Below are 26,032 nucleotides of genomic sequence, written 5' to 3' on the forward strand. Positions count from 1 at the left end.
ACCAGGTTTGCACACACAGTAGCTGGTATTTTGGCCCATTCCTCCATGCAGATCTTCTCGAGAGCAGTGATGTTTTGGGGCTGTCGCCGAGCAACACGGACTTTCAACTCCCGCCACAGATCTTCTATGGGGTTGAGGTCTGGAGACTGGCTAGGCCACTCCAGGACTTTCAAATGCTTCTTACGGAGCCACTCCTTTGTTGCCCGGGCGGTGTGTTTTGGATCTTTGTCATGTTGGAAGACCCAGCCTCGTTTCATCTTCAAAGTTCTCACTGATGGAAGGAGGTTTTGGCTCAAAATCTCACGATACATGGCCCCATTCATTCTGTCCTTAACACGGATCAGTCGTCCTGTCCCCTTGGCAGAAAAACAGCCCCATAGCATGATGTTTCCACCCCCATGCTTCACAGTAGGTATGGTGTTCTTGGGATGCAACTCAGTATTCTTCTTCCTCCAAACACGACGAGTTGAGTTTATACCAAAAAGTTCTACTTTGGTTTCATCTGACCACATGACATTCTCCCAATCCTCTGCTGTATCATCCATGTGCTCTCTGGCAAACTTCAGACGGGCCTGGACATGCACTGGCTTCAGCAGCGGAACACGTCTGGCACTGCGGGATTTGATTCCCTGCCGTTGTAGTGTGTTACTGATGGTGACCTTTGTTACTTTGGTCCCAGCTCTCTGCAGGTCATTCACCAGGTCCCCCCGTGTGGTTCTGGGATCTTTGCTCACCATTCTCATGATCATTTTGACCCCACGGGATGAGATCTTGCATGGAGCCCCAGATCGAGGGAGATTATCAGTGGTCTTGTATGTCTTCCATTTTCTGATGATTGCTCCCACAGTTGATTTTTTTCACACCAAGCTGCTTGCCTATTGTAGATTCACTCTTCCCAGTCTGGTGCAGGTCTACAATACTTTTCCTGGTGTCCTTCGAAAGCTCTTTGGTCTTGGCCATGGCGGAGTTTGGAGTCTGACTGTTTGAGGCTGTGGACAGGTGTCTTTTATACAGATGATGAGTTCAAACAGGTGCCATTCATACAGGTAACGAGTGGGGGACAGAAAAGCTTCTTACACAAGACGTTACAGGTCTGTGAGAGCCAGAGATTTTCCTTGTTTGAGGTGACCAAATACTTATTTTCCACCCTGATTTACGAATAAATTCTTTACAAATCCTACCATGTGAATTCATGGATTTTTTTTTCACATTCTGTCTCTCACAGTTGAAGTGTACCTCTGGTGCAAATTACTGACCTCTGTCATCATTTTAGGTGGGGGAACTTGCACAATCGGTGGCTGACTAAATACTTTTTTGCCCCACTGTAATATCCCAACAATTTATCTTTTTTGCATTGCTTATGCACAGTTAAGGGTGCTTTCCTCTTTCTTATAATATTATTAGTGTAATTTACAAAAATGTGACTAATAGCCCAGCCCCAATTATTGTTTGAATCGACCCCTTAAGCCTTTATCTTTACCCTAACCATATCAGGGGATTACTTTATCTTCTTAGTATATTGATCATAGCATTTGTATGTATATACCAATCACACAGCAATCATCCTGCGTTCACTTTTCTCTTAACTGTACTATATTAAGGGCTTAAAGTGTAAGTAACTTAAGCCATTTGGCACTACTCAATGGTAAAAAGTGCACATTGTAGCATTTTTAATCTAGTGAGCGCTGTTTAATAATTCTCCAATTACACCTGAATAAATGATTTGTTTACCCCTAAAAATTTAACATTCATATTACATTTATGCCAAAACACACCTTTGTAATGACTGCCTAATTGGAAAAGCTGGACCAGCGGCATTTATGTTTCATGATATGCTGCATGATTAAATCTCAAGAGAAATACAGTACAGTGCAATGGTTTTGAGCAATACTTTGCCTCCAAGGAGCCAGACTTTCCTGTAATTTTTAAAAGTGGTCTTGAGGAATAGTTCTCCACGCTTTCTTAAGTTCAGACTGAATTTCTTGTTTTCATTCAGTTTCTTGTACTTTACCTTTGTCAGAAGAAAGGTTTTTGTGTTTTGTTTGGTTGTTAAGACCCTTAAATGATTCATAGATCATTGTTAAGCTTAAAAAAGCCACCTAACTAAAGGGATGAACCAGTGTTGTGTCTACATGTAACAGACACAGACAAGAAACTGGAAGAAGGTTTGCCAAATTAATGGAACTGGGCTGAAAAAAAGTGGCAACAGATCCAGATAAATTGCTGCTTGATTGCTGCTTCAAACTATAATCAGTGAGCAATAAAACATCATCACCATCAGTCATGGACTGGTCTCCCCGGACCCTGGAACAACGCTATCCAAGCAGTGTGAGATCATCTTAATAGAGAATGGACAAAAAAGACATCCAACAACCCAAGAAGAGCTTTGAATGTCTTTTGAGAAGCATTCATAATGTGATCATGCCAAATATTGACTTTCAAACTGGTTAGAATAGTACAAACTCACCGTTTGCCTTATATACTGTATTTCTATGTATGCTTGCAGATGTTTCAATAAATCACTGCACCTATTTCCCCCTTTTTTAAGCAAAATATAAAGAAATTAAACATCTTTTGCAAGTTGTACCTTTATAGCAGGACCGTGGGAACTCCAGGCCTCATGGCCCGGTGTCCTGCAGGTTTTAGATGTGTCCTTGATCCAACACAGCTCATTTAAATGGCTAAATTACCACCTCAACATTTCTCGACGTTCTCCAGAAGTTTGGTAATGAATTAATCATTTGATTCAGGTGTGTTGACCCAGGGTGATATCTAAAACCTGCAGGACACCGACCCTTGAGGCCTGGAGTTTCCCACCCCTGCTCTATAGTTTGCTAGAAGCTTATTAGAATATATAGTGGTATTTTTTAGCATCTGAACAGGTACTTCTAGCTTACATGTGTAAATGCAAACAGGAAGTAAGCTAAGGAGACAGTATTGTAATGGAAGTGTCAGAGACGTGACAAGTCTGTATTACAAGCTGGCAGATCACAACGATAACAATAACTAAAACTAAAAATGTGGATTTTCCCCCAAACGGAAGCAAGACTGAATATATACAGAGTAAAACCTTTTCCCCCCCCCAATTCCAAATGCTTACTGTCATTCTGGCATTTCATCGACACTCAAAATGCCTGATGGAATGTCATTTAGGCGCTAACAGTCCAATCAACGCATGGAACCAGCCCTTATCTTATTCATCAAGCATGCGTCCTCCAGTGAAAGGCACTTCTGTGTTCCTTAATTAAAGGAACCTGAGTCCCAGAAAGCAATAAAAGCATTTCCTAATTAACTACATTGTGTGAGTGTCTTTTCTCAAGAGAGAAATAGAGCGAGAAAGTGAAAGGGAGAGAGCAAGAGGGAGTGTTGCCAGCACACGCACTTCAACACTTCAACTCCCAACACTTATCTCTCGTTCCGCCATGCAACATGGCATGGAAAATGGAGTTTCTCTAATGGGTGGGTTGCACATGATGAGATCCATGTTTGCTGTTCCTGAAGGCTGAAATCACTTTTCAGCTCCGTCAACAGAACAGCATGCCGGTAAAGCAGAGCCCTAAACAGTGAGACACCTTCAAAGTCCTTTAGACACTGAGTCATGTAGTTCATCTTTGTACATCTGCCTTCACATCTCTAATCATTAACAAGATGAAAATGAAGATGTGCAGATTGTAAATTTTGTTACATTTTTGAGATTTGTTTAATCATATCAAAGGGCTCTGAGTGACAGATCTACATCCTGCTAGAATAGTGAAACACAATCTGGTACAAAACTTGAGCTCAAAATATTCTGATGATTTCTCTGACACATTACCATGCTGGGTTTTAAGAAGATATTATTAGAGATCATTTTTTCGCAGTCAAAGAGCAATAACCTCAACATAAAAGGAAAAACTCATGCTTCACTGGCTGACATTTACACACACTGTAGGTGTTCTAAAACCGACTCCATAGAAAGGAGTATAAACTACTGCAGGACTGTGAGTCATTCTGACAGTATGTGGTGGTTTGCTACAGTGAATAGCATCAATAGAGCCTCATGAGAAAAGAAAAATGCATATCAACTTTCTGTAAATGCCTTTAGCTAATGCATTCTAACTGTATGTTTTAGGGCTTAAGTGCTTTTTCTTATTTTCTTTCATATGCATTTGCATATAGCTCTGTGGTCGGCATGAAGCTGGACACTCTGGTGACAGTGGCAGAGAAAAGGACATTAAAGAAACTGATGGACATTATGGACAATGCCAGACATCCTCTGCACACGGCCATTAACAACCAGAAGAGTCTGTTCAGTGACAGGTTGCTTCTCCCAAAGACAAGAACTAACAGACTTAAAAACTCCTTTGTCCCACACGCCATCAGACTGTTTAACTCCTCCCTGGAGGGGAGAGGGAGGGGAAACAGGAGGACAAAGGAGGGGGGAACAACTAAGCTGTAGTGCCTCTTCACCTCACTGTGCAATACCTTTTGTGCAATACTTTTGTAAATAGTCAACGGTGCAATAGACTCAATACTTGAAATGTGCAATTCACTTGTATTTTTATTTTTATTCCTATTTATTCTATTTATCCCCTTCGTATATTTTATTTATATTGTCTCTGTATTTATATATATATGTGTGTGTGTGTGTGTGTGTGTGTGTGTGTGTGTGTGTGTGTGTGTGTGTGTATTATATATATATATATATATATATATAATATTCTGTAACTCTGTAACTTCTGTCGGTGCTGTGCTTTTTTGGAAATCGAATTTCCCAGAGGAACCCACCCGAGGGATTAATAAAGTTCTATCTAATCTAATCTAATCTAATACTGTAAACATAGCCACAGTTTCAAATGTAAATGTCAGCATATGCACAAGTAATTCCTGTAAGTCAAAACTTCCAGACAGGCTCTGTCTGTCTGTATGATATCAGTTAAAATGAATGTCCCCAGTTTGGTCACACTGGCACAGAAGCCACACCCACCTTCTGTTCAAACCTGTTGCTTATGAAGGAGAGCCAATTAGAAGAAAAGTGACTAAAAGGAGCAGAAGAAGCAGTCTGCATATGAACTGAGGAACTGTGCCGTCCAGTGTGTGATTTTGAATCATGGAAAACCATTGTAGTCAGTCTACAAATAAAGACAATTAAAGGTTAATGGACTGATTTGTAAATAATTTTTTTCTATGCTGCCTGTGCATTCAAGGCACAGGATCTTCTTTAATGTTGTGTTGCAATAATGCTAGTCCTATCAGAGCCATGGCTACAAAAAGTACATGTACGTTTTGAAAGTGACACAAAAGCACATCAAACTAAAGAAGTTGTTCAAAATAAAAAAAATAAAAAACAAAACAAAACAACGAGAAAAAACAGGGGAGAGAAACAAAGGCAGACAAATAACAAATCAGTATTTGAAAAGCACTTTTCACAGATGTGTAGTTTCAAACCACTGCACAATCAAAATAAAAATGAGCAGTAATCACAACAAAACAATATAAAATTAAAATGCAGTCAATAGCAATACAAAACTATCATCACAAATCTCAACAAAAGCTTCGTTAAAAAGAAACAGTAATGTAAAATATATTTTTGATGAGAGTCAAAGCTAAGAAAAGAATCAAATATTACACCAAGATTATGAATGCTTTATATAACAGATGAACAGAAGGAAGCAAACGTTTAGCTGATATTTGGATCTAGTTCAGGAGGAGCTATAATCGTCACCTCAGTCTTGTTGGAATTTAACGCAAGATAATTATTGGAGAGACTGTTAATAATTTGGGATAAACAGTCATCTAGGTTGGACAGATGGTGAGGTCTAAAAAATGATGCATAAAAATGATAAGAAATGTTATTAAAAGATCAAGTGCTACCAAGTGAAGGAAGAATGTAGAAAGAAAATAATACAGGACCTAGGACTAAACCTTGCAGAACCCCACAGGTTATGGAAGTAGGGTCCATAGACTATGGGCTATTTGTATGTATGAGGAACTGTAAGGAGGCAAAGTATAGGCTGAAACCATTAGGCCGAAGTACACACTCTAGTCAGTGCTTGTGATTACACCAGAAGTGCTCCACATCACCTAAAAATATGCAATATTTTTAGAGTCCACATCAAGGTCCACAGAGCAGATGAGAATGATGGGAAGTTATATTACGTTAAATCAGTTAAATTACGGAGCATCCAGTCAATTTCCAAAATAATATTGTGAAGACTAAACTAAAGGGGGGAACAAAACCTCATCAGAGATACGTTAAAATCCAGTAATGTTACTAATCCAGTGGATTCTCCATTGAGAAACAAAGCACCCAATGTCATACAAAAAATTAATTAGCAAAATAAAATAGGAAGTGACTAGAGACTGATATGAGACTGGAAGACAGAAATACAAGGAAGGAGACACAGCGGTGCACAGAAGACAAAGAAAAAACATCAGAAACACAGGAACAGAAACTATAGACACTGACCATGAAAGTTTGAGAATATTTAAAAAATTATTAAGAATTATTATTTATTACAACTTGTTTTGTTTTTTAAATTATAGATGCCATTTATAGATGCCTCACATTTCCTTTGCTGTAGTAAAGATAAAGATGCTATGATGTCTCTGTTCTGACTCATTCTATAATTAAAAGGGCTTCTGTTGAATTCGTCTCTTTGCTCCTTGGAAATACAAAGCACTTTACATTAGAGAGAGAAGCTTCACAAATGGACAGAGCTGGAGCGATAGATTTAAAAGGGTGGGGTGTGTATGCAAGTTTTATATTGCATCTGTGTTATAGCCACACTAATCCAATAAGACAGGACCCTGTTGGTCAATTAACCTTGGTATTATATCTTGTTATGCCTACGAGTCCATGCCCTTTTCCCCGCTGTGGCTCGTTTAAGGAAACAATACATCTGCAGTAGGGAGCATCATCCAGCGTTCTGCAACAATGACTACCTATGCAATAGGTGGAAGCTGATTAAAATGAACCCTGCACTCAGAGTACCTTTACATGCGATTTAATTTAAAATCAGCAAGTCTACATCTTTGTAATTTGGTCAAATTAGGAAATGCTTTTCTTTCCTGCCTTTTATTCAGTTTTCTACAAGAAAATTCTGATCCACTAACATAAAACAAGCATTGATGGGTGCCAGACTATCATTGTTTACTCTTCAGAATTATTTGATGACTCTAGATGTCTTTGGCTTTCCTTATTTCTGCCAAACCCCAGAACAAGCTGAACCCCACCAGTTGGCAGGATTGGTCCCTCAGGTATCTTATGAAACTATTTTTGAAGGCTGTCATATTATCAGCACATATCCTGATATCAAAGATATAGCATTTGCCAGCACACACAATAACAAGATAAGCCGAGGCATGTCTGAGAGTGAGAGTTGCATATCAGCTTACATAATGAAACAGGAGCTACTTTGCTAAACAGGTAAGAAAACAGCTGAAACAACAAACCTGTTTCACCATTTGAGGGAAGAACAGATGAAATCAGGAACAATCAGAACAAGAGGGAAGACATGCTAGCTGCTTTTGATGTGATGAAGGTGGTGATGAATCACATTTTCTTTAACATCCAATGGATTGCAGGGTGCATGTGCCCTGTTTTCCTGGTGAACACCTGGCACCAGGATGCACTATGGGAAGACGTCAAGCCAGCAGAGGCGGTATGGCACTTTGGGCAATATTTTTCTGGGAAACCTTGGGTCCTTCCATCCACATGGATGTTACTTTGATGTGTACCACCTACCTAAGCCATTTCACAGACCACGGACACCCTTTCATGGAAAGGTTATTATTAAGGAGTTTGAGGTGTTGACTTGGGCACCAAAGATCTCAATCCAATCAAGCATCTGTGGGATGAGCTGGACAAACACGTTTGGTCTATGGAGGCCTCACCTCACAACTTACAGGACTTAACGCATCTGTTGCTAACATCTTGATGCTAGGTACCACAGCACAACTTCAAATGTCTAGTGGAGCCTTTACGGGTCAGGACTGCTTTGGCAGCAAAAGAAAGACCAACACAATATTAGGCAGGTGGTCTTGATGTGACACCTGATCAGTTCAGATTTTGTTAGGATTCAGTAACTTTGAGAACATGTCCAATGCTATTAATTCAGCATTATATTCTCATCAAAATGGCATTGGAGCTGTGGTTACTGAATGCTACTAAAATAAAAAAAATCACCATTTGAGTGAGGGTTTGTGAATGTTTAATTGCCTTTCATAGCAACAAAGCTTCAGCACAGAGACTCATAAAATACATTTGAGCTCTAAATGTCGCCCTCATCACTACCTTGATCTCTCGGGGTAATGATCCAGAAACTTTCTCAGATATGTGCATATGTGAGAATACAGAGGATCTGTTTCCCAGAGAGCTGATGTTCTCAGAGAAAGAGGCTGCTGGTGGTTGAGCACTGATCAGGCTGTGGTTGGACCAGCCCTGATGGGCAAATTTTTGTAAAGCGAGGGCAGAGAGTAGGCAGCGAGGATTGTTGCCAGAGCAGTAGGGAGGCAGAGATGAATAGCTCCGCTGATCCTCCACCGTAATCCCCTTTAATAAACTCTGCTGTCTGTTGAATGTGAGCTGCCACGGAGTCAAAGAAGTTGAGACAGTTTAAAACATTTTCTTTAGCCTCCTATCAGATTACAGCATGATGTATTTCAGTCTTGTAGTCTTTTAGCTGCAGCCATGAGCTTTATGACACTTTTCTCTATTAGGCTCAAACATAGAGACAAAGTTGTGCTATCACAGAAGGCTTTTAGTCAAAGAGTCAGCTCAAGAGAGTGCACAAGCTCTTCAGTTCAACACAGTTGTATTTACAGAGCGCCTATTTACAGCATCAGTCACCTTAAGTTACTTTTTACTGAAAAATAAAGACACTAAAATATTATATTATTCTTATGGTAACCAGGGAAATGTTAAATAAGACATCTTGATTTTTTGTACCTGCTAACAATGTAAGTGTTTTTTAGATGAAATTAAGACTGTCTAAAAGGAGAATAAAAGAAAAGAAAAAATATGATCTTTATTATTAATTTTCCTGAAATGTCAGTCGCTTGTCTGTGTTATTTGGACTAATAGCTTGGTGGAGCCAGCAGCCATGGATCAAACAGCCTCTGTGTTCAGAGGTTAATTGTTATCAGGAAGTAGAGGCTTGGGTGTTTAGAAAACCTACAAAGAAATTCAATGCACTGGGTTCCTTGGAGGCAGCTGCTGTGTTCAATCAGAAGTCGGAGTGTGGTTTAATGTGTGTTTGGACGTGTGTGCTCATATTTATGAGGATGTGAAGGCTTGATCATTTGGAAAAACTGTAGCTCAGATGGGTATTTTTGCAAAAGGACTGGGGAAAGAAAGGAAAGCTTTGCAATCTATGAGTTATTTGCACTGGAGGAAGTTAAACTACAGCAAAGCTACTCAACGGATTCTAGTTTTCTTAAAGCTACTCAAAGTACCTTCAATTGGCAATACACGTGTTCTGGTTAATACTGCTGCACTGCACCTAGACATATAAGATTTAAACTGAGGAGGTTAGTAAAATTAAATTACTGTGTGGTAGCTTTGACTCATTGGTCTGACCATGCTGATTACATGCCTCCAAAATGGCTAAAACAATTTTCTCTTTCCAGAAAATGCCCTGCATGTTCCCATTTTGTCCTGATTGATGTTGTGAGCTGATTGCTCTGTCACATCTGGAGTACTGCCCAATTATTTGATCATGTGCTGCTGAAAACATCTACAAAAAACATCATCTTGTGTAGCACAAGCAGCCAGGGTAGTTCTAATGGATGCTAGTGTTTTGAATATGCATAAACAGCAATTCTGGGTTACTGCGAATGATAAGTAATGGGAAGTCCTCTGCTGTTCATGAGCACTGTTTAGGTGAAAGTTACACTTGGCCTTTGGAAACAGTTCAGCCATGAACAATAATAATAATATCAAACTCTAATAATAGAATCCTAATAACTAAACATGTAAATCCCTTCTTAAGTTGGCAGTCCATTTAACCCTGTAATACCAAGTGTATCATATTTAAAACGCGAGTTTTTTCCCCCCAGATTTCTACATCATCACTGTGATTTTTTAAAATCGTTAACGTCTCATACGACATGTCAGTGCTGCTTCTGTCCAGCATTGCTGTGTGTGTTTCAATGCCCCCACCATCCACCGGTAAGCTCCAGGGAAATACTTAGTTACCACCAGTGTTGGTCAAGTTACTTGAAAAAAGTAATCAGTATTTAATTACTGATTACTTCCCCTAAAAAGTAATCCTGTTACTTTACGGATTACTTATTTTCAAAAGTAATTAATTACTTAGTTACTTAGTTACTTTTTAAAAACACGATTTACAACCTGAATAGGTGATAAAGTGATAGATCTTTCAGCCCAATTCTACTTTTTCTGCATAATCCGTCATACAAAATATAATCAAATGGAAAAGTCTCTTTTTTTAAACTTGTTTTATTAGTTTTAATCTTTTAACTTTATGTATCAAGCAAAAATTTAATTATATGCAACATTCTCTGACTTGAATAAATTAGTTTAACATTTAAACCTTTTTTCTGCACATTCCAGCACATAAAATAATTTTTTGTGTGTGTTTACACTCACTCTTTCAAATAGATGCAAGTGAAACACAGCAGAAAATAAATAAAGTCAAAGACTCAGTGGTCCTGTTGCTCTATTTTCACCTGTAAAGCAGGAGTAGGGTAGGCGGAGGTTTACCCTGGTGCAGGTGTGCCGCAGCAGTCAGTTGAAGAATCCACGAGTTTCTCTGTGAATTTCCCATTACGTCGTAGCGCACTCTGTGCTTGCTTAGAAGTTAAGGGTTTTTTTTCGCTGTAAAAAGACGTTTTCTTCCTACGCACAACGGACACCTATGTTTTTGTCAAGTAAGGTCAGTACTTCCACGCTTCCACGCACTCGATATATTATCCATTGTTGATCTGCACACAGCTGTTGTCAGGAACATCACACTCGCTTACGTCATTGTCATGAGACATTCTCGCAAAAAGAAATCACGGTTTTAGTAACGCAGTAACGCAGCGTTCCTACGGGAAAGTAACGGTAATCTAATTACCGTTTTTGCAATAGTAATCCCTTACTTTACTCGTTACTTGAAAAAAGTAATCGGATTACAGTAACGCGTTACTGCCCATGTCTGGTTACCACTTCTCAATTTATATGTCAGATATTTGCAGGAATGATATGTTTAAAGCCCAGAGACACAACTCTGTATTCTGCTGCTATAATAAATCAACATCTGTCTGAACTGTGCAACTCTGCAAAAACCAGCAATTTGTTAACAAATGGTAGAATTTAATGTACAAATACATTAAATTCTACCATTATTAATCAAAAAGCACATACCAACTTTTTCAAATGTTTGTTAAAAAAGAGCAATAATCAATATTTAAAACTAATTGACATTTTAAACATTCAGTTTACCTCCACTAGTTCCAATTTTCTGATGCATTAATATACCAAAATATGTTTCACAAGTGTATTTCCAAGATTTTTAAGCCTGTCCTCAACATAAGAATCTCCCTCTGGGCTATCACGGTCAGTTTTAACACCCTCACATTCATGTGTGTTCTTAGATTTGTGTCTGACGTCTTTAGAACAGAGAGTGTATTTACCCTAGGCCTGGATTGCTCACGAGTAACAACATTATTTTTGAACGACTCAGCGTCATGTATTTACTCAAGTAATGCCATGGCGGAGGTTTATCCAGGATAACGCTGTCACTGTGCCTTAACACAAAGGCCAATTGTGTGGTGGTGGCGGCCTGACGAATGGGTACACTTGCACATCAGTCTGGATGAAAGGGAAAGGGGGCGGGCTTGTCAATAGGGGTTGAAAAAGGCATTGATAAACAATACATATGTCTTCTTCATTTATTGAATTTAAGTGTAAAATGAACAGCTAATAATAAAAAAAGATGAAAAAGTGTTTAAGCTACTTGATTCTAAAAAATATACCAGCAGCAGGTAAAGTTTAATCAGATGTTTGCCACTCTACTTTATTATTCATTTGTCATGGTATTTAGTATGTTTATCCAGGAAAAATAAAGGTTGTGGCAGGATTTGAATCTTTTCTTGGTTTTACATTTTATTTTATTGCTTCTTCTTCTTCTGATCAAACAAAACAACCAATCTGAAGACAGACTACTGAGTTAGCAGATTAATTGAGTAATAATAAATACACTGAAACAATATTATCTTAAAACATGCTGTAAATATCTTAAATTGCTTAAATTCATAAACATTTACAAAGATTTTGCTTAAAGAGATGGGCCAAGACAATATTGTTTCCACAGAGAATTCAACATGTTCGGCCAGTGAGACCATTATTACCACGTGACCACCTTTATTAAAAGCATGCAGGTCTTACACTGGGCTATAATCCCCAAAGAAGATCTTCTGAAGCCACAGCACTGAGGCTGTGCTGAGCACGCAGCAAGCTGGCTTTCTCCAGACAGTATCGATATTCCACAGAGAGAGAAAAATATCCTCACTGCTTTTGACTGGAGGTGAGAAAAAACAGCAGTAAGACCCTGGTCTGATTTTGGTGAACTTTTCATTTTGCCTGAGGTAAACCAAAGTTGGTTTAATTTACTTCTTCAAAGTACAAAATTTAAAAATGATATGAATACGAGTTATCTGCTCCACAACCTAATGAGACATGAGGAAGCTGTCAGGCTTCAGTTGTGTTGGAACTGCAGTGGGTTTCGGTGACAGACGTTTAAAGCCGAGCCAGGGGAGATATAAACCTCAGCCAATCGCAACACTGAATAGCGTTGATCCCAATCATTCACCCACCGCACCACAAATGTGTTTTCATTTTGCATCAGCGTCTCATTTAAGCCCACATGGAGCTAAATCCTCTGTAGTTTTAGCCATGAGAAATATTTGAAAATAAATTATAGCTTTTATTATTTTTTCACACAAATATGCTGCCTTTAACAAATAAATGTTCCTCCGTAGAAGGTGACATTTTTCATGCACTATTAAATCTCTGCAATGTGGGAATATGACTACTCCCGTTTGTGTCGGTGGTGATGAAGCAGGGCTTCTCTTCCAAAGAAGAGGATATTACTTCCACGTGAGCCCGTGGATATGTCTATATATAGATTTCTTCTGAATGCAAACACGATCAGAAAATGAAACACAATGATAACTGTTTCCCTAAAACTTTATGCTCCAAAATTTTCCAGGAAAAAAAGAAAAAGAAAACACATTTAAATGTGAAAGAAGAGGTTTGGTGATAAAAGAAGAAGAGAAGGAGGTATTACGTAGAAAGAAATAGAGTTCTGAATGAATTTTCTACTGAGGCAGAAAAGCAGAAACTCTAACCGCAAATAATAAAGGCTGCTACGCATAATTTGGTGATGCATCGTGTCAAACGCTTGAATTATTGTTGCCAGATGTTTATTCCACTCTTCAAATTTGATTATGCCTTTCTCCTTTTTGGGCAATTCAGTGTTAAATGTTAAATGCTGTTGTTAGTACTTTGACTCAGAAGCGCCACAAAAACAAATGAATAAGTAAACAATCAGGCCGCCTGGTTCACTTGAAGTTGTCGTCAAGGTCATCGGTGACACTGGCTGCTTTTTGTGCGTCACCAGCAAATGCTCACTCACAACCACTGCTGAATCATTTTTTAGTCATGCTTACAGCACAGTCTTACTGAATGCACTCAGATGTTTGTATTTTAAACAATAAAAGTCATTATAGGTACTAACTGCGAAAACAGAATTTTACTTATTGTGTTTTTTACAAAAAACTTTTTATACTATTTTATCGATACAGATTGCCGTTAGGACAATTTGTTACTTCTTATGGCATCTGTCATTTCTGACAGAAATTGCGCATCGCATGTAGGAGTCAGTAATTCTAACAGTAGGAGTATTTGAGTAATCTATCCATTAAACCCAGTGCTTTAAGAAGATACATTTAGTGTCACAACACAGAACTTCGTTTTTCACTGATTGACGGTTGTTTAATTGCCCATTTAAAATCTTGTGTTATGGTTGAAAAATATTTCCAAAAAGAAAACTTTCACTGACGTTTGCAACGTCATGAGGTGCGACCATCTGCTTGATGTCCTTAATGAACATCTGCTGGAATTTCCAACAGGTGGAAGCCTGTTTACAACATTTCTTTTTTTTGTTTTGTTTTTGGACATCCTTTTATTAGTTACAACAGAACTGCTGAAATGATCTACCATGCTGTACAAAATGCAAACTAAGGTAAGGTTGTACTTGCAACCTTACACTTGTTTTAGTGGTGGGCTTTCAGGCTTTTCTAGTTAAGGTTTATTCTTACTTACAGGTAGGTGTTTTAGTGATGTCACTGGCACGTAATAGTAATCTATGAGGATGACCTCTGGAGTACCTTAGGGGTCTGTCCTTAGACCTCTTCTGTTCTGTTTGTACCTGTTAGCCCTGAAGCATGACATCCACAGTCATACTGTGAGTTTTCACTTGTATGTGGACGACAGAAAGTATCTCTTTGACAGTCCTGAACTTAATGCACTGAACGACTGAATCCAAGATTTTAAATGGTTGGTGCCACAGAATTTCCTGCAGATAAATGTGGATAAGATGACCATAATCATTATGTGGCTTGATGCATTTATCAGACTCACTACAACAGACCCGAGGTCCTCATCTTTAATGTTGGGTCAATATTTAAAAAAACAAAAGAAAACTCAGCATCATTTGTGATAACGACTTCAGCCTGAATAAGCAGGTCAATTCAGTTGCTCAATCTTGGAGACTTTGATTCATAATTTTATACGAAAGAACGTTTACCTCTTTTAAAGATATATGCATGTATATTTTGGTGAGCTTGCTGTCATCTTTCAAGTCCATCTTAAAGACATGGGGACGGTTGTGGCTCAAGAGGGTAGAGTGGGCTGTTTATCAACTGAAAGGTTGCGAGTTCGACGACTGGCTCCTCCATACTACATGTTGAAGTGTCCTTGAGGAAGATGCTTAACCCTGAGATGCCCCTGATGCGTCCATCACAGTGTGAGTCAATGAATATTAGGTTGAAAAGGGGAAAAAACACTTATATGAATATGTGTAAATTAGTGAATGAGGCTTTGAGTGTTTAACTTGAGTAAAAAAATTGCTATGCAAATACTATTTACATATTTTTACAATTAGTCCTTTTCTGTCCCCTACTTTGAGTTATTTCTATGTTATCATTTTTTTCGTGATCATTTTTATTTAAGTTAAATATATATTTGCTTTTAATAAAGTTGTTTTCCATTTTAAATTTCAAACATTCCTCACTTTAATCTCCGGTGTTCCTATAGCTCATTTTATTTAATTTTAATCTCTTTTTAATGTTGAGAAACACTGTAACTCTGATTTTGAAAGTTGCTATATAAATAAAGTTTATATTTATTATTATATGACACAAATGGCGCCTTTGCATGTCTGCAAACCCCTCATACATAATCAGAAGTTTGAGGTTTGTATTAAAATGACATCAGAAAGGTTCCAAGAAACCCCAAGAAATTTAGCAGTTATCAACAATAACACCTTATAAAAGCATCTTATAAGGGCTAAGACTGTTTTAAAATGGGTAATTCTGTATAATTAACACCAGAAACCAGAGATATATTAAATAAAATACACTTGATGCTTTAGCTCTCAAGTTGTCCCACTGCCAGATTGGAGAAAAGAAAGACACACTCACATGGAATTTTGTTCAGCTCATTCATGAACTTGTCCTTCAGCTTGGAGAAGGCTTCATCCTTCTCGCCTGTGCCCGGGCCGGCCATGTTGGTGGTGTTGGAGCCAGCCGTGGAGGAGGAGGCGGTGGTGGGCGCGGGGGCGGCCGCCGCCAGTGCTTCCCTTCGACTTTCATTCATTGTGGCGATGCTGGGCAGCCAGGCAGATGCTGGAAACGAGGAGAAAAGGAAAGAGGAAGCAGAATCAGTTAGATTTTTTTTTCTTTTGCTGCTGTGACAGATGCATGTCAGAGGCAGCGTGCACGCCTTGTCAGATGACTGAGTTGACGCAGATCGTGTGAGCAGCTGCTGGCTCAGCCTGAGTAAACATCAGCTGGGGTCCAGGATGAATTGGCCAGCAGTCTGAATTCAGAACAAAGCCACTCAGTCACTGCTTAAACCCCAGATTAACATCTCAGAGCGAAGATAAAATTATTATTTATTACTCTCACGCGGTAAAGACTGTGAATCTCAGCTCTGCTGGCTCCATCAGAAACTGTGCTTTCACAGGAAAACTGAAAATGTGCTACGACTTCAATCTTACACCAAGCTCTTTGTACACAACAGGTGTATTTACTTTACACACAGGTGTTTTGTGAACGGACAGAAGGCAGCGCTGTGTCTCTAAGGTTAACTGCAGCTTTGTGTGTGTGTGCAAATCCATGTACTTGCACATGTACTGTGTAACTTCTGAACATGTTAATCATCACCTCACTCACCGCCGAAGAACAACAGCTGGCACATGTATTAATAAGACACTAAAAACTCTACGATATTATAAATACCACAATTATAACATCGAAGTGCTGAGCCTGCCACTCTTTTTGCTCGTCTAAATAACATTTAAAATGGGAGTTGTAAAAATTCAACTGCACATAATTTACAAAGACACACAACAACAATAAAACAAACATGCCTTCTATTAGAGTGAATTGTTAAATGTTGTCATTTCTATGCTTGCCAACTCTGATGAAAAAAATTCCACTGTCCTTCCCCCCAGATCCTCGAGGTTCTGGTGGGGGGCTGTAATGTTTTATTGCAGATACATCCTATCTGGAAGATCTGCTTCTTTTGATGTAAGCTTCCTGCGTTTACGACCCTTTGGTCAGCAAGAGGTCTGAGTCAGACACACACACACACACACACACACACACACACACACACACACACACACACACACACACACACACACACACACACACACATTCTTACAGAAGTTCACACATATACATACAATGCTTTGTCTTAGAACCGAGGGGGCGTGGCTTTGTTCTGACGTGTTTTGTGTGAACTGTCTCTCAATAAAAGGTAGCAGGAGGAGGTCAGATCTGGGGGTCATTTCCGTGGTGGACACAGACGAGGCCTCCCTTGTGCAAATAATCGATCGATCGACTGTCTTGTTTTCTTCGTGACGAATAAGTTAAATTAGCGGGGCTTGTGGAAACACAGACCCAACACCTTCCTCATCATATTCTTTATGATGGTTTAGGTTTCAATCTTACTGCAAAGGATTTCACGTTCATGTTCATTACCAGTGCTGTCAAAAGCCGGGACACTGTAACCACCAAGCACTAAAGCAGAGACTTGAATTCTAGATTTCTTTTTTTTAGCCTTAATAAAAATGTTTTAACTAAGCATGCACTGATGTATCAGCTTGAATGGGAACAGCTCAGTTTTATCTATATAGCCCCAAATCAAAGCAATAGTTACATCAAAGTACTTTATGTTGTAAGGTAAAAACCCCAACAATCAGACAACTCCCATTGATCAAGCACTTGGCGACAGTGGGAAGACAAAACTCCCTTTTAATAGAAAGAAACTTCCCGCCAAACTTCATCTTGGGGGTGAGGGGATGGGGGCAGAACAATGGACTGAGCGAGTGCAGTAGAAACATTCATTATGGGAAGTCAAGGCTGACTGCAGCACAACTAAGGGATGGCTCATGGCCACCTGATCCAAAGTCAGCTGTATGCTTTGTCAAACTTTGTTTTACTTAGGAATAATGGCTCTTCACCATACTGGTGTCATTTAGGATGAATAATAAAATGTGTAAGAAAAGTAATGAAATGTGTCTTGTTTGTTTAACATGGCTTTTTTGTCCACTTTATTTGAGTTGTACCACTAATCTGCTGAACATCTTTCTCAGACAACATCAGACTTATATATTGGTATATTTGACAAAACTGAATGGGCAGAGTTTGTGCAAAGCTGATTTAACACTACAAAAAGTAATGTTCAAAGTTGCTGTGATAAACAAATGAAATATTTCAAAAGTGTTCCTTTTGATAATCAGGATTACTGAATTTTCTGAAACAAAGGGAAAAGAAACCCGAATAAAGCAAAATAGATAAACAGAAAAAAGTGGTATCTGCCAATTAACAACCAAGAATTTCACAATTACTGGATCCCTGAATAAAAAACTGGTTTGATAGGCATAATCTCAAACAGGAATGTTCGTTTTACTACATAAGTGATTGTTAGTATGTGTGCACATCTTTGTTTTTCTGGTGATGTGTTGTATCCTGATGGGAACTATTTATTGTCTGCTCCCACAGTGCAGGTTGTAATTTGGCACTGTCGCCAAAGCACTCCATGAGGATAATGGCATACTAAAGAAAACCACTCCACAGAAAAGACTGATGGCCGTATTTTCGTTCTTTGCCACAGTCACTGCTTATTATGCTCACATTTTCCATTTACAGTGCTGTTTCATATGAGGGCACTGCACTGGTTCTGACAGACAGGCTGTTAAAGGTTTCGAGGTAACTGAAAAAATTTCAGTGTAAGCATTCAGTATTGCCTTTAATGATATTCATCTCTTAAACTGAAAGAGCTGAAAACAGAACTTGGTGCCAATTCACCCTAATGCAATATTTACAACCACGACAGAAAGAAAGCTTTAGCAAAGTGATTTCCAAGTTATTATTTTACAAATGTATAAAATTTGGTTTATAAAGGCAGGTAGGACGTTTGCACTTCAATTAAATTACGGATGCAAAGTGTCTTCTAAGTATTTGTCATTTTCTGAGGGAGTAACTAAATGTTGCCACTTCAAGCTTCATTTGGGTGTGAGTAAGAAGAAAGGAACCTGTTTCATCACTTTGGGATTATTTAAGCAGTTGATCTGCTTCGCTATCACATCCTGATAAGAGAAACCTATTATCTACTGATTCTCTTCTTTTTCTTAACTCTGAGTGTAGTTGGAAGGGCAGGATTGATTATTTCCAACTCTGTGTTTTTGGAGTTTTCACAAGTCTGGCTTCACTGTTTTAAAATCTACTTTCCTACTGCTACTATTGAGACTGACAGTAGTGACAACCACCTTTTTTTTTGGTAATAAAGTACAGTCATCTAAACAAAATCATCCAGCCATCAAATACACCAAGTATCATTCTTGTGGAATAAATAACTTGCAGTTAAGATGCAATCTGTTGCCTGACAACTGGAACCAAGAGGCAATGAGGCTTTAAATGTGGGTGAATATTTTATCTCAGTTTGCAAACAGTGGAGCTCTCATTTCTGTCCAAAAGCTATCAAATGTACTTTTCTTTTCTTTTCTTTTAATAAAATTCTCAGTGCCGTTAGACAAGTTTTTTAACTGAAGCTGAGTCTTCATTTTGAGTGTCTCACTCTGTTAAACTGCAAGTTGAATCAAATATCTTATCGGTCAATTGTGTGGGAGAAACCCAAAGCATTTAACTTTGGGGTCCTGCAGACATCCAAACCAAGCAAGACAGGCTTTTCACACACACAATCATCCCAGGGGGTTGCAGAGAATGGCCCTAAAGAAAAAAGGGAAAAAAGAAAACATCTAGTGGGTGGCAGAAACACCATGTTCGTGGCAGAGGTCAGTAAAGAACGACCAGGCTAGTTTGAGCTGATTGAAAGGAAACGGTAGCTCACATAACCACTTGCTACAAGCATGGACCACAGGAAAAGCAACTCTGAACACACAACACAGATGAAACAGATGGCCTACCGCAGTAAGACGACACTGGGTGTCTGTCCAGTCACCTAAAAATAGGAAACTGGGGCTACAGTATGCACAGGCTCACCAAAATTAGATGTCAGGAGACGTGAAATATCCAAGCTGTTGTCTTAAATCTTGCTTTCTGCCAGAACAGGGTAAAAGGAAAGCGCAGGTTCTGATTAACATCAAAAAATTCACAAATTGATCGAGCCAGCAATCAAAGCTGCTTTAAATCCATTTGTACCAGCTGCCACAGCCCAACACTATGTCTTTCTCCTTTTGATCGTTGTGCACCATTGTCTAGCAATGACAACTCATGTCAGAAAGCTCAGATTAGTTTCTTAAACATAACATAGTTATTAGTTCATAATGCTCAAGTTGCCTCCGCAGTCACTAGATCACAATCCTTTGGGATGTTGTAGAAAAGGTTTGCAACAGGAAGACGTTTCCCACAAATCCACAGCAACCGTCAAATGCTATCATCAAATACAGAAGCAAAAGCTTGCTGAACCTAAGCCGCAAAGAAGCAAGGCAGTTCGGCGTGAGGTGTAACTAATAAAGTGAGTGTTGACTCTAAATACATTTAACCTGTCTGATGTTTCAAGAGGATAAAGACTATGTTTAAGCACTTCTATGATACATTCACATTAAACCGAATACGAAATGGCACAGACTGCGTGAAGGAGTGAACTGGAAACTGCTATTTACAGGCAGAGACAGAAGTGGTATATATATGCATGTGTATATATATATATATATATATATATATATATATATATATATATATATATATATATATATATATATATACACATGGCCGGTATAGAGTAAACAAAGATTATCCTGAACTGAGATGCAAAGTGATGTTAGTCCAAGAATAAAACCGTAGAACTGGAAATGAGCACAAAAAGTCGCTCTGGATTTTATGAGAGTGGAATGCAATTTGTTTTTCTTTATTAGAAGATGTATATATCTAATACAAACCAGTCAGTTGGCAGAAATCTGACTGAAAGCAGCCAACAAGTCAACAATGACCCGAACAATGACCTCTCATTAAACCAGCATACTGCTTTCAAACGGGGTTACACAGTAGGTGTGAGAGAATAAAAAATCAGAAGGCTACGCTCCTATTTCTGACAAGAACAAAAACACATCATCAAAAATAAGAAACTGTATAAGGAATTAGTCAGAGTAAATGACTACTCACTAGCAGCTAACACACACTGCCAGACGGTCCAAATAGCACTGTTCCCCAGCTTCTGAACTCCAGTGCTGATGAGTGATTGGAGTTGGCTCCTAAGGAGAAAAGGAGGGTAGCACCTGAGTCAGGGAGAGAGAGCAGTAAGGCAGAGCCTTACACAGTATGCCTGCAAGGGCCCTAAGACTAAAATCTACTTTTATTTTAAAACCACTAAATCTGCCACTAAGGAAATGAAGCAGAGAACAATGAAAGCTCAGGCAGCGGCAAGCCCCATGGTGGCCAGCTAGTTTGGCCAGTAGCTCCGCAACCAGCTGGGACAATTAACATCAGCGCAACCGTCACTCAGCAGGCTGAGCTGATTGGTAGTAAGAACCCAATACGCCGCTGGTTCGGCACAAAGGTAGAGTCTGTGAGTGAGACGACGGGGTGTTTTAAACATTCTTGGAAAAATAAACTAGGGGAAAAAATACCTGCTGACTACTACAGTGCTTTGGGCTCACCCAGGATTACAGCTGGTGGTGTTCACCAAAAGTAGCCAATGAGGGATCTTATTATGGGGCTAGCTTGCCAGAAGCATTGGGATGGGTTGCTGTTCAAAGTAAGGAGAGATATGAGGGAAAAGCAAAGAAGGTCTGCCTTTTGGGGGATAAAACAGGGCAAGTGTCACTGATTACAGGGCTCTGTCCTGAAATACAACTGTTATATAGTGAAATAACAGGGCATCTGATTGCATAAAGTATCTCTGACCAATTATATAATAGATTTTTTTTGTTTTGTTTATAATGGGGTGAGTGCTGCTGATAACAGTGGTTAGGTAGATACGCTAACAGGAGTGAGTGGCTGATAACAGAAAGGTTTTTGGCTGCTAACTGAACATCGATAATAAATGTTCTGTTGTTTATTTTAAAAAATAAACTTATATTGAGCTTGTAAGCTAACAGCCACTGTTTGTCACATCCCATCTGCAGTGATTGTTTGTCAGGGGTTTTAAATTGATAGCCTGCATGTTTGTATTGGATTTTTATACTTTAAAGTCTTCAAAATAGCTGTGGCTAGAAGTCCTGCGTACATTGCATGGGTTATTTGAAGGTTTAAACATGTAGATGTGCTTGTAAAGGAATTAACACCAAGTTAATTCCTTTACAATTCCTTCACTGAACTGTTCTTTTCATCAGTCCCTGAAGTTTGAATTGTGTGGCCTTTTCCACCAGCAGGGTCCACATCCTCAATTAAATTAAACAACCTTTATTGAAGGATAAGGGTGGATGGAGTAAGTAAAGAGGAAAGTGGGGATCAACAAGCAGCGTCCAGGCTAGAAAGAACCCCAAAGAAGGCATCGGCAAGAAGCCGTGATTAGTAAGTGTTACCTTTACTTTGTTTGAGAGAGAGCGGGGCAATCTTAGGAACTGAAGTGAAGGTCACCGACGCACTGGAGGAGATCTGGGTTGGTGAGATTGTTAAAGTACTCTGAATAGTGTAAGAATCTGAAGAAGGCCAATGGGAACATGGATTTTAGTGTGTGTGTAACGATATTTGAAACGGAGAGTGAGGTAAAAAATCTCAGGCTGATCATCTTTTGTTTTCTGAGTAGATGGTTCATTAAAAAGGAAGAAATTCAGATCAAATTATTCATATTCTCGTCTGGCCCACTTGAGATCAAATTAGGTATGTGCCCATGAACTAAAATGAGTTCAACACCTCTGCTCTACATTTAAGTAATAGCTAGAGATGGTTGCTATTTATCTTCACCTCGTCTTCTTTGATAAAACAGCAGGTACTTGAATTTGCTTCAGTTGTATTTCAGAGTCATCAAGTGGATCTTTTAGGGTTTAATCTTCAAACGCGATGCTGACAACTCTGTCAACAGGTGGCATAAGAGCAATGGCTGCAAGGCTAACACACCTTTAATGGGGTCTGGTTGGTTTAATTAAGCTCAAACCCCCTTTGTTCTCAATAAATATGAATAAAAAGCACCTGTACTTTGTTAGCGCGGTGTTGCGTTCACAATCACTACATGTTTGCCAGCTGCTGGTTCCCAACATACTGCAAAAAGCATGATATCGCTGCACTCTCCAGCTCTGTTTTTAACACTTGACTAACACGTCTTTAACAGCATCTTTCTCTATCATCAGATATTTTTGAGAGGTGTCATGAGGCCAGCTGCTGCAGAAAAAAACAAAAAATAGAGTGACTAGTAAAAGATAATCTGCAATCAAAGCAAGAACAAGATTCATATCAGATCTTTTAATTTCAGTAAAATGCGACAATGAGCCTTAAAAAGACCCTCAAAACAAAACAAAAAAACAGCCATTGGTTACGTCCGCCCTCTCAACGTCCTCCTTGGTTACACGGCCGCCTACACATGTCCATGTTCGCTCAGCCTCCCTTTGGTCTCTCTTTGAAATGTTGCAAGGTGAATGTGGGGGCTGATCCGCTGAGATGCCTGCTTGGCAATGACACAGATACTTCAACGCAGGCGAGGACTTTTAGGGAGAACAATGACGAGTGCGTGTGGGAGGCATCTATCGAAAAAGACCTGACCATGGCCTGAGAAGAACATAGGCTTCCACTCAGTGTTTCTAAGTGAGCTCTATGGCTCATGTGTGAGACAGCAAAACATGCATGATGTATCACCATGATTGCACAGGGATGTGTAATTCAGGGAGATTTACTTTAGTCCTTGTCAGCGGTGGAATATATAATAACCATAAAAAGCTGTAAAAGTGCCACGTAGATCACTTTTACCGTAACCTTCAGAGATTCCCGCTACAGTGTCAGAGAGAGCCATTTCAGGCATCAGCCTTTGACATAACTCAAAATATATTTGTTGCACTGCAGCCAACAGGAATCGTTAGCACTGATTCTGGTAAAGAGTAACTACGCTACTGAAGTTTTAGTTTAGTTAGCCTCCGTCTACTGCAACTTCCAATGAAATCTCTGGATTTGAAAAAGTGAAAAGGCAACACAGTTTTGAAAAGAAAGATAATTAGGAAAAGGGGGATTCTAAACAATCCTGTTTCTCTGTGAACTACATGAGACATTCGTAATTTTGTTATCTGTAGATCGAATAAGCAGACGTCTTTCTGAGGGGTGTTTTTGACTTTTTATTTTGACAAATTTTATGGTGTTGCTAATTTATTGCAACAACAGGAGGAAATTAAGGGGAAGGCTTGGGTAGAGTGGAGGGAGTACCCTCCTCAGTGCATCATTGTCAATATAGATGAGTTAAATAATATAATATTCTTGATTTCTTTTACTTTGCAAAGGTGAACTTCAGTAAATCAATGGGTGAAATACTGTTGGCATGCAAAGTTGGCAGATCCTGAGTTAAATTTTTTCAACTCAAAGAAGATTGATTTAGACGACTACCAGTGATAAGTTTGGGGTATTGTTGATTGACATATGACTGGGTATTAAAGACATTAGCGGGATACGTAGCGACCAACTGTCAGCGACAAATCAATGCAAGATGAGCAAATCTCTTCTTGTGTGGACGAGGCTTTAAGCTTCTGAGTATAAAGGCAGGAGGTCTGCCATAATTAAAACCCGTTGAACTTGCCGAGTTTCCAAACTTTTTGGTCAAAGACAGTTTTGTTTGGTATTGATTTCTGATTTTTCACGTACCGCCCTCTGGGTCCCCCTTTTCCCCACTCCATTTTAAAAATTCTAGCCTAAGTAAGTATTCAACTCAATAAATAAATGACTTGTAAAACATAATTGCCCAGTAGCTCCACAAAGTGGTGTTTTCCCCCCTTTTTGTTGTGTTGAGCTAGATTTAAGAGCTGCACACAGAAACCCAAGAGACCCATTGCTTGTGAGTGGCAGTTCCTCAGAGACCTGACATTGTATCTCAGCGCTGAGTACACCGGAGGAAATCTCCATTTCGGTGTCAAATCTCTTGCTAGCTCTTCTTCAACACCACCACAGTCCTACATCATTTATTTTGAAATATTATTCCCACCTGAGGATTAAAAAAACCCCTTCATAATCTGATCTTTTTGTCTAGATTCTTCAGCATTTATAACAAAAATCATTCTAAATAGATGATATTTGGCACATCTAGTAAGTAATTCCTGTGAAGTCCAACCTAGCAGGAGCACTGCTGCAAATTTTAGGGAGAAGTAGCAAGAGTGCTCATTCAGACATGAAGCTGAACGTTCAAATGTCATCAGATTAATGAAAAGAGGTGCACGCCTGACAGGGTCTTTTTCTTAGGTAATAATAATTACCCTGAGGTATTTGGCAGACAGTAGGTGCAGATTTTTATGTAAATGACGCCATTATAATTAATTAGAAACCTTTCAAATATTCAGAAAGAGACACGCATCCGAATGAAATAACGCTCCGAGCTTTGATTTTACACAATTTTCTGTCGGCTCTTGTGAGAGCGATGCTTCTCAGTCCAAAATGTCACATGAAAAGTTGACCAAATACGAGCAGTGCGTGTGGAGGACCACCCATGGCGTCTGTTATGCCTCTCACATCAGCCATCACATCGCGAGCAAAAGTGAAACATTAATTCAGCTCATATTAGTGTCTTAATGACTTCCTGCCCATTCAAGCATAAGATGACAACTTCCGTACTATCTTCACAGCAGGAGGTCCCAGCGAAACCCAGTCTCATTTAGAGTGGAAACGAGCTTATTTATCTTTACAGAGAACCAGAGAGTGTTGACCTTTTTCCTTCTCAGAGGGCTGTCATCGCGATGTAATCAAACTGTAGCTCCATTTCAACGCAAAGTTGATGTCCGTCCCGTCGCTATTACATCTCGCTCGGTAAACAGCATTAAATAATGTTCTTGTTTTTGAACAAAATAGCTGTACTTTCCTTTTACAGTCACACTGCAGCTTGTCCTTTCCAACCCAGTGATGACGTGTAAATCTTTCCATCTTGTAAGCTGTGGTGAAAGCAAGCCGAAAGAGCTAATTCAAATTCAAGGAGAGAAAAAAGAAACACTTAGAAGATACTACTGTAGCAATTGCTCTAACCTTTTCTCAACTTTATCTGTCACTCCCACCAGGACACAATATGCTGCTTGTTTTTTTTTTTCTTCTTCTTTTTTGACTCAGCCATCTCTTTAGAGGTGTACCGCTCAGGTGTAAAACCCCAACCCAATTACAGGGCCGCCAGATGGCC

General features: G+C 39.2%; 1 protein-coding gene across 4 annotated transcripts in view; it reads right to left on the reverse strand.

The window, feature by feature from the left end:
• syt1a (synaptotagmin Ia) overlaps positions 1 to 26,032 on the reverse strand; it is a 217,026-nt gene that overhangs the window by 48,473 nt on the left and 142,521 nt on the right. For 3 of the 4 annotated variants that reach the window (XM_085386890.1, XM_085386887.1, XM_085386888.1), the window contains one exon: positions 15,691 to 15,894. In XM_085386890.1, coding sequence (XP_085243016.1) covers positions 15,691 to 15,865 — 175 coding nt within the window. In that variant the 5' untranslated portion in view covers positions 15,866 to 15,894. Of the gene's footprint in view, positions 1 to 15,690; positions 15,895 to 20,901; positions 20,971 to 26,032 lie in introns of those variants that run through there. The other variant, XM_085386889.1, reaches the window with a different exon arrangement.

The sequence above is a fragment of the Rhamphochromis longiceps genome, linkage group LG17, assembly GCF_057381845.1.
Source record: "Rhamphochromis longiceps isolate RC_006_pf linkage group LG17, R_longiceps_female_GT1.1, whole genome shotgun sequence".
NCBI classification, from domain to species: Eukaryota; Metazoa; Chordata; class Actinopteri; order Cichliformes; family Cichlidae; genus Rhamphochromis; species Rhamphochromis longiceps.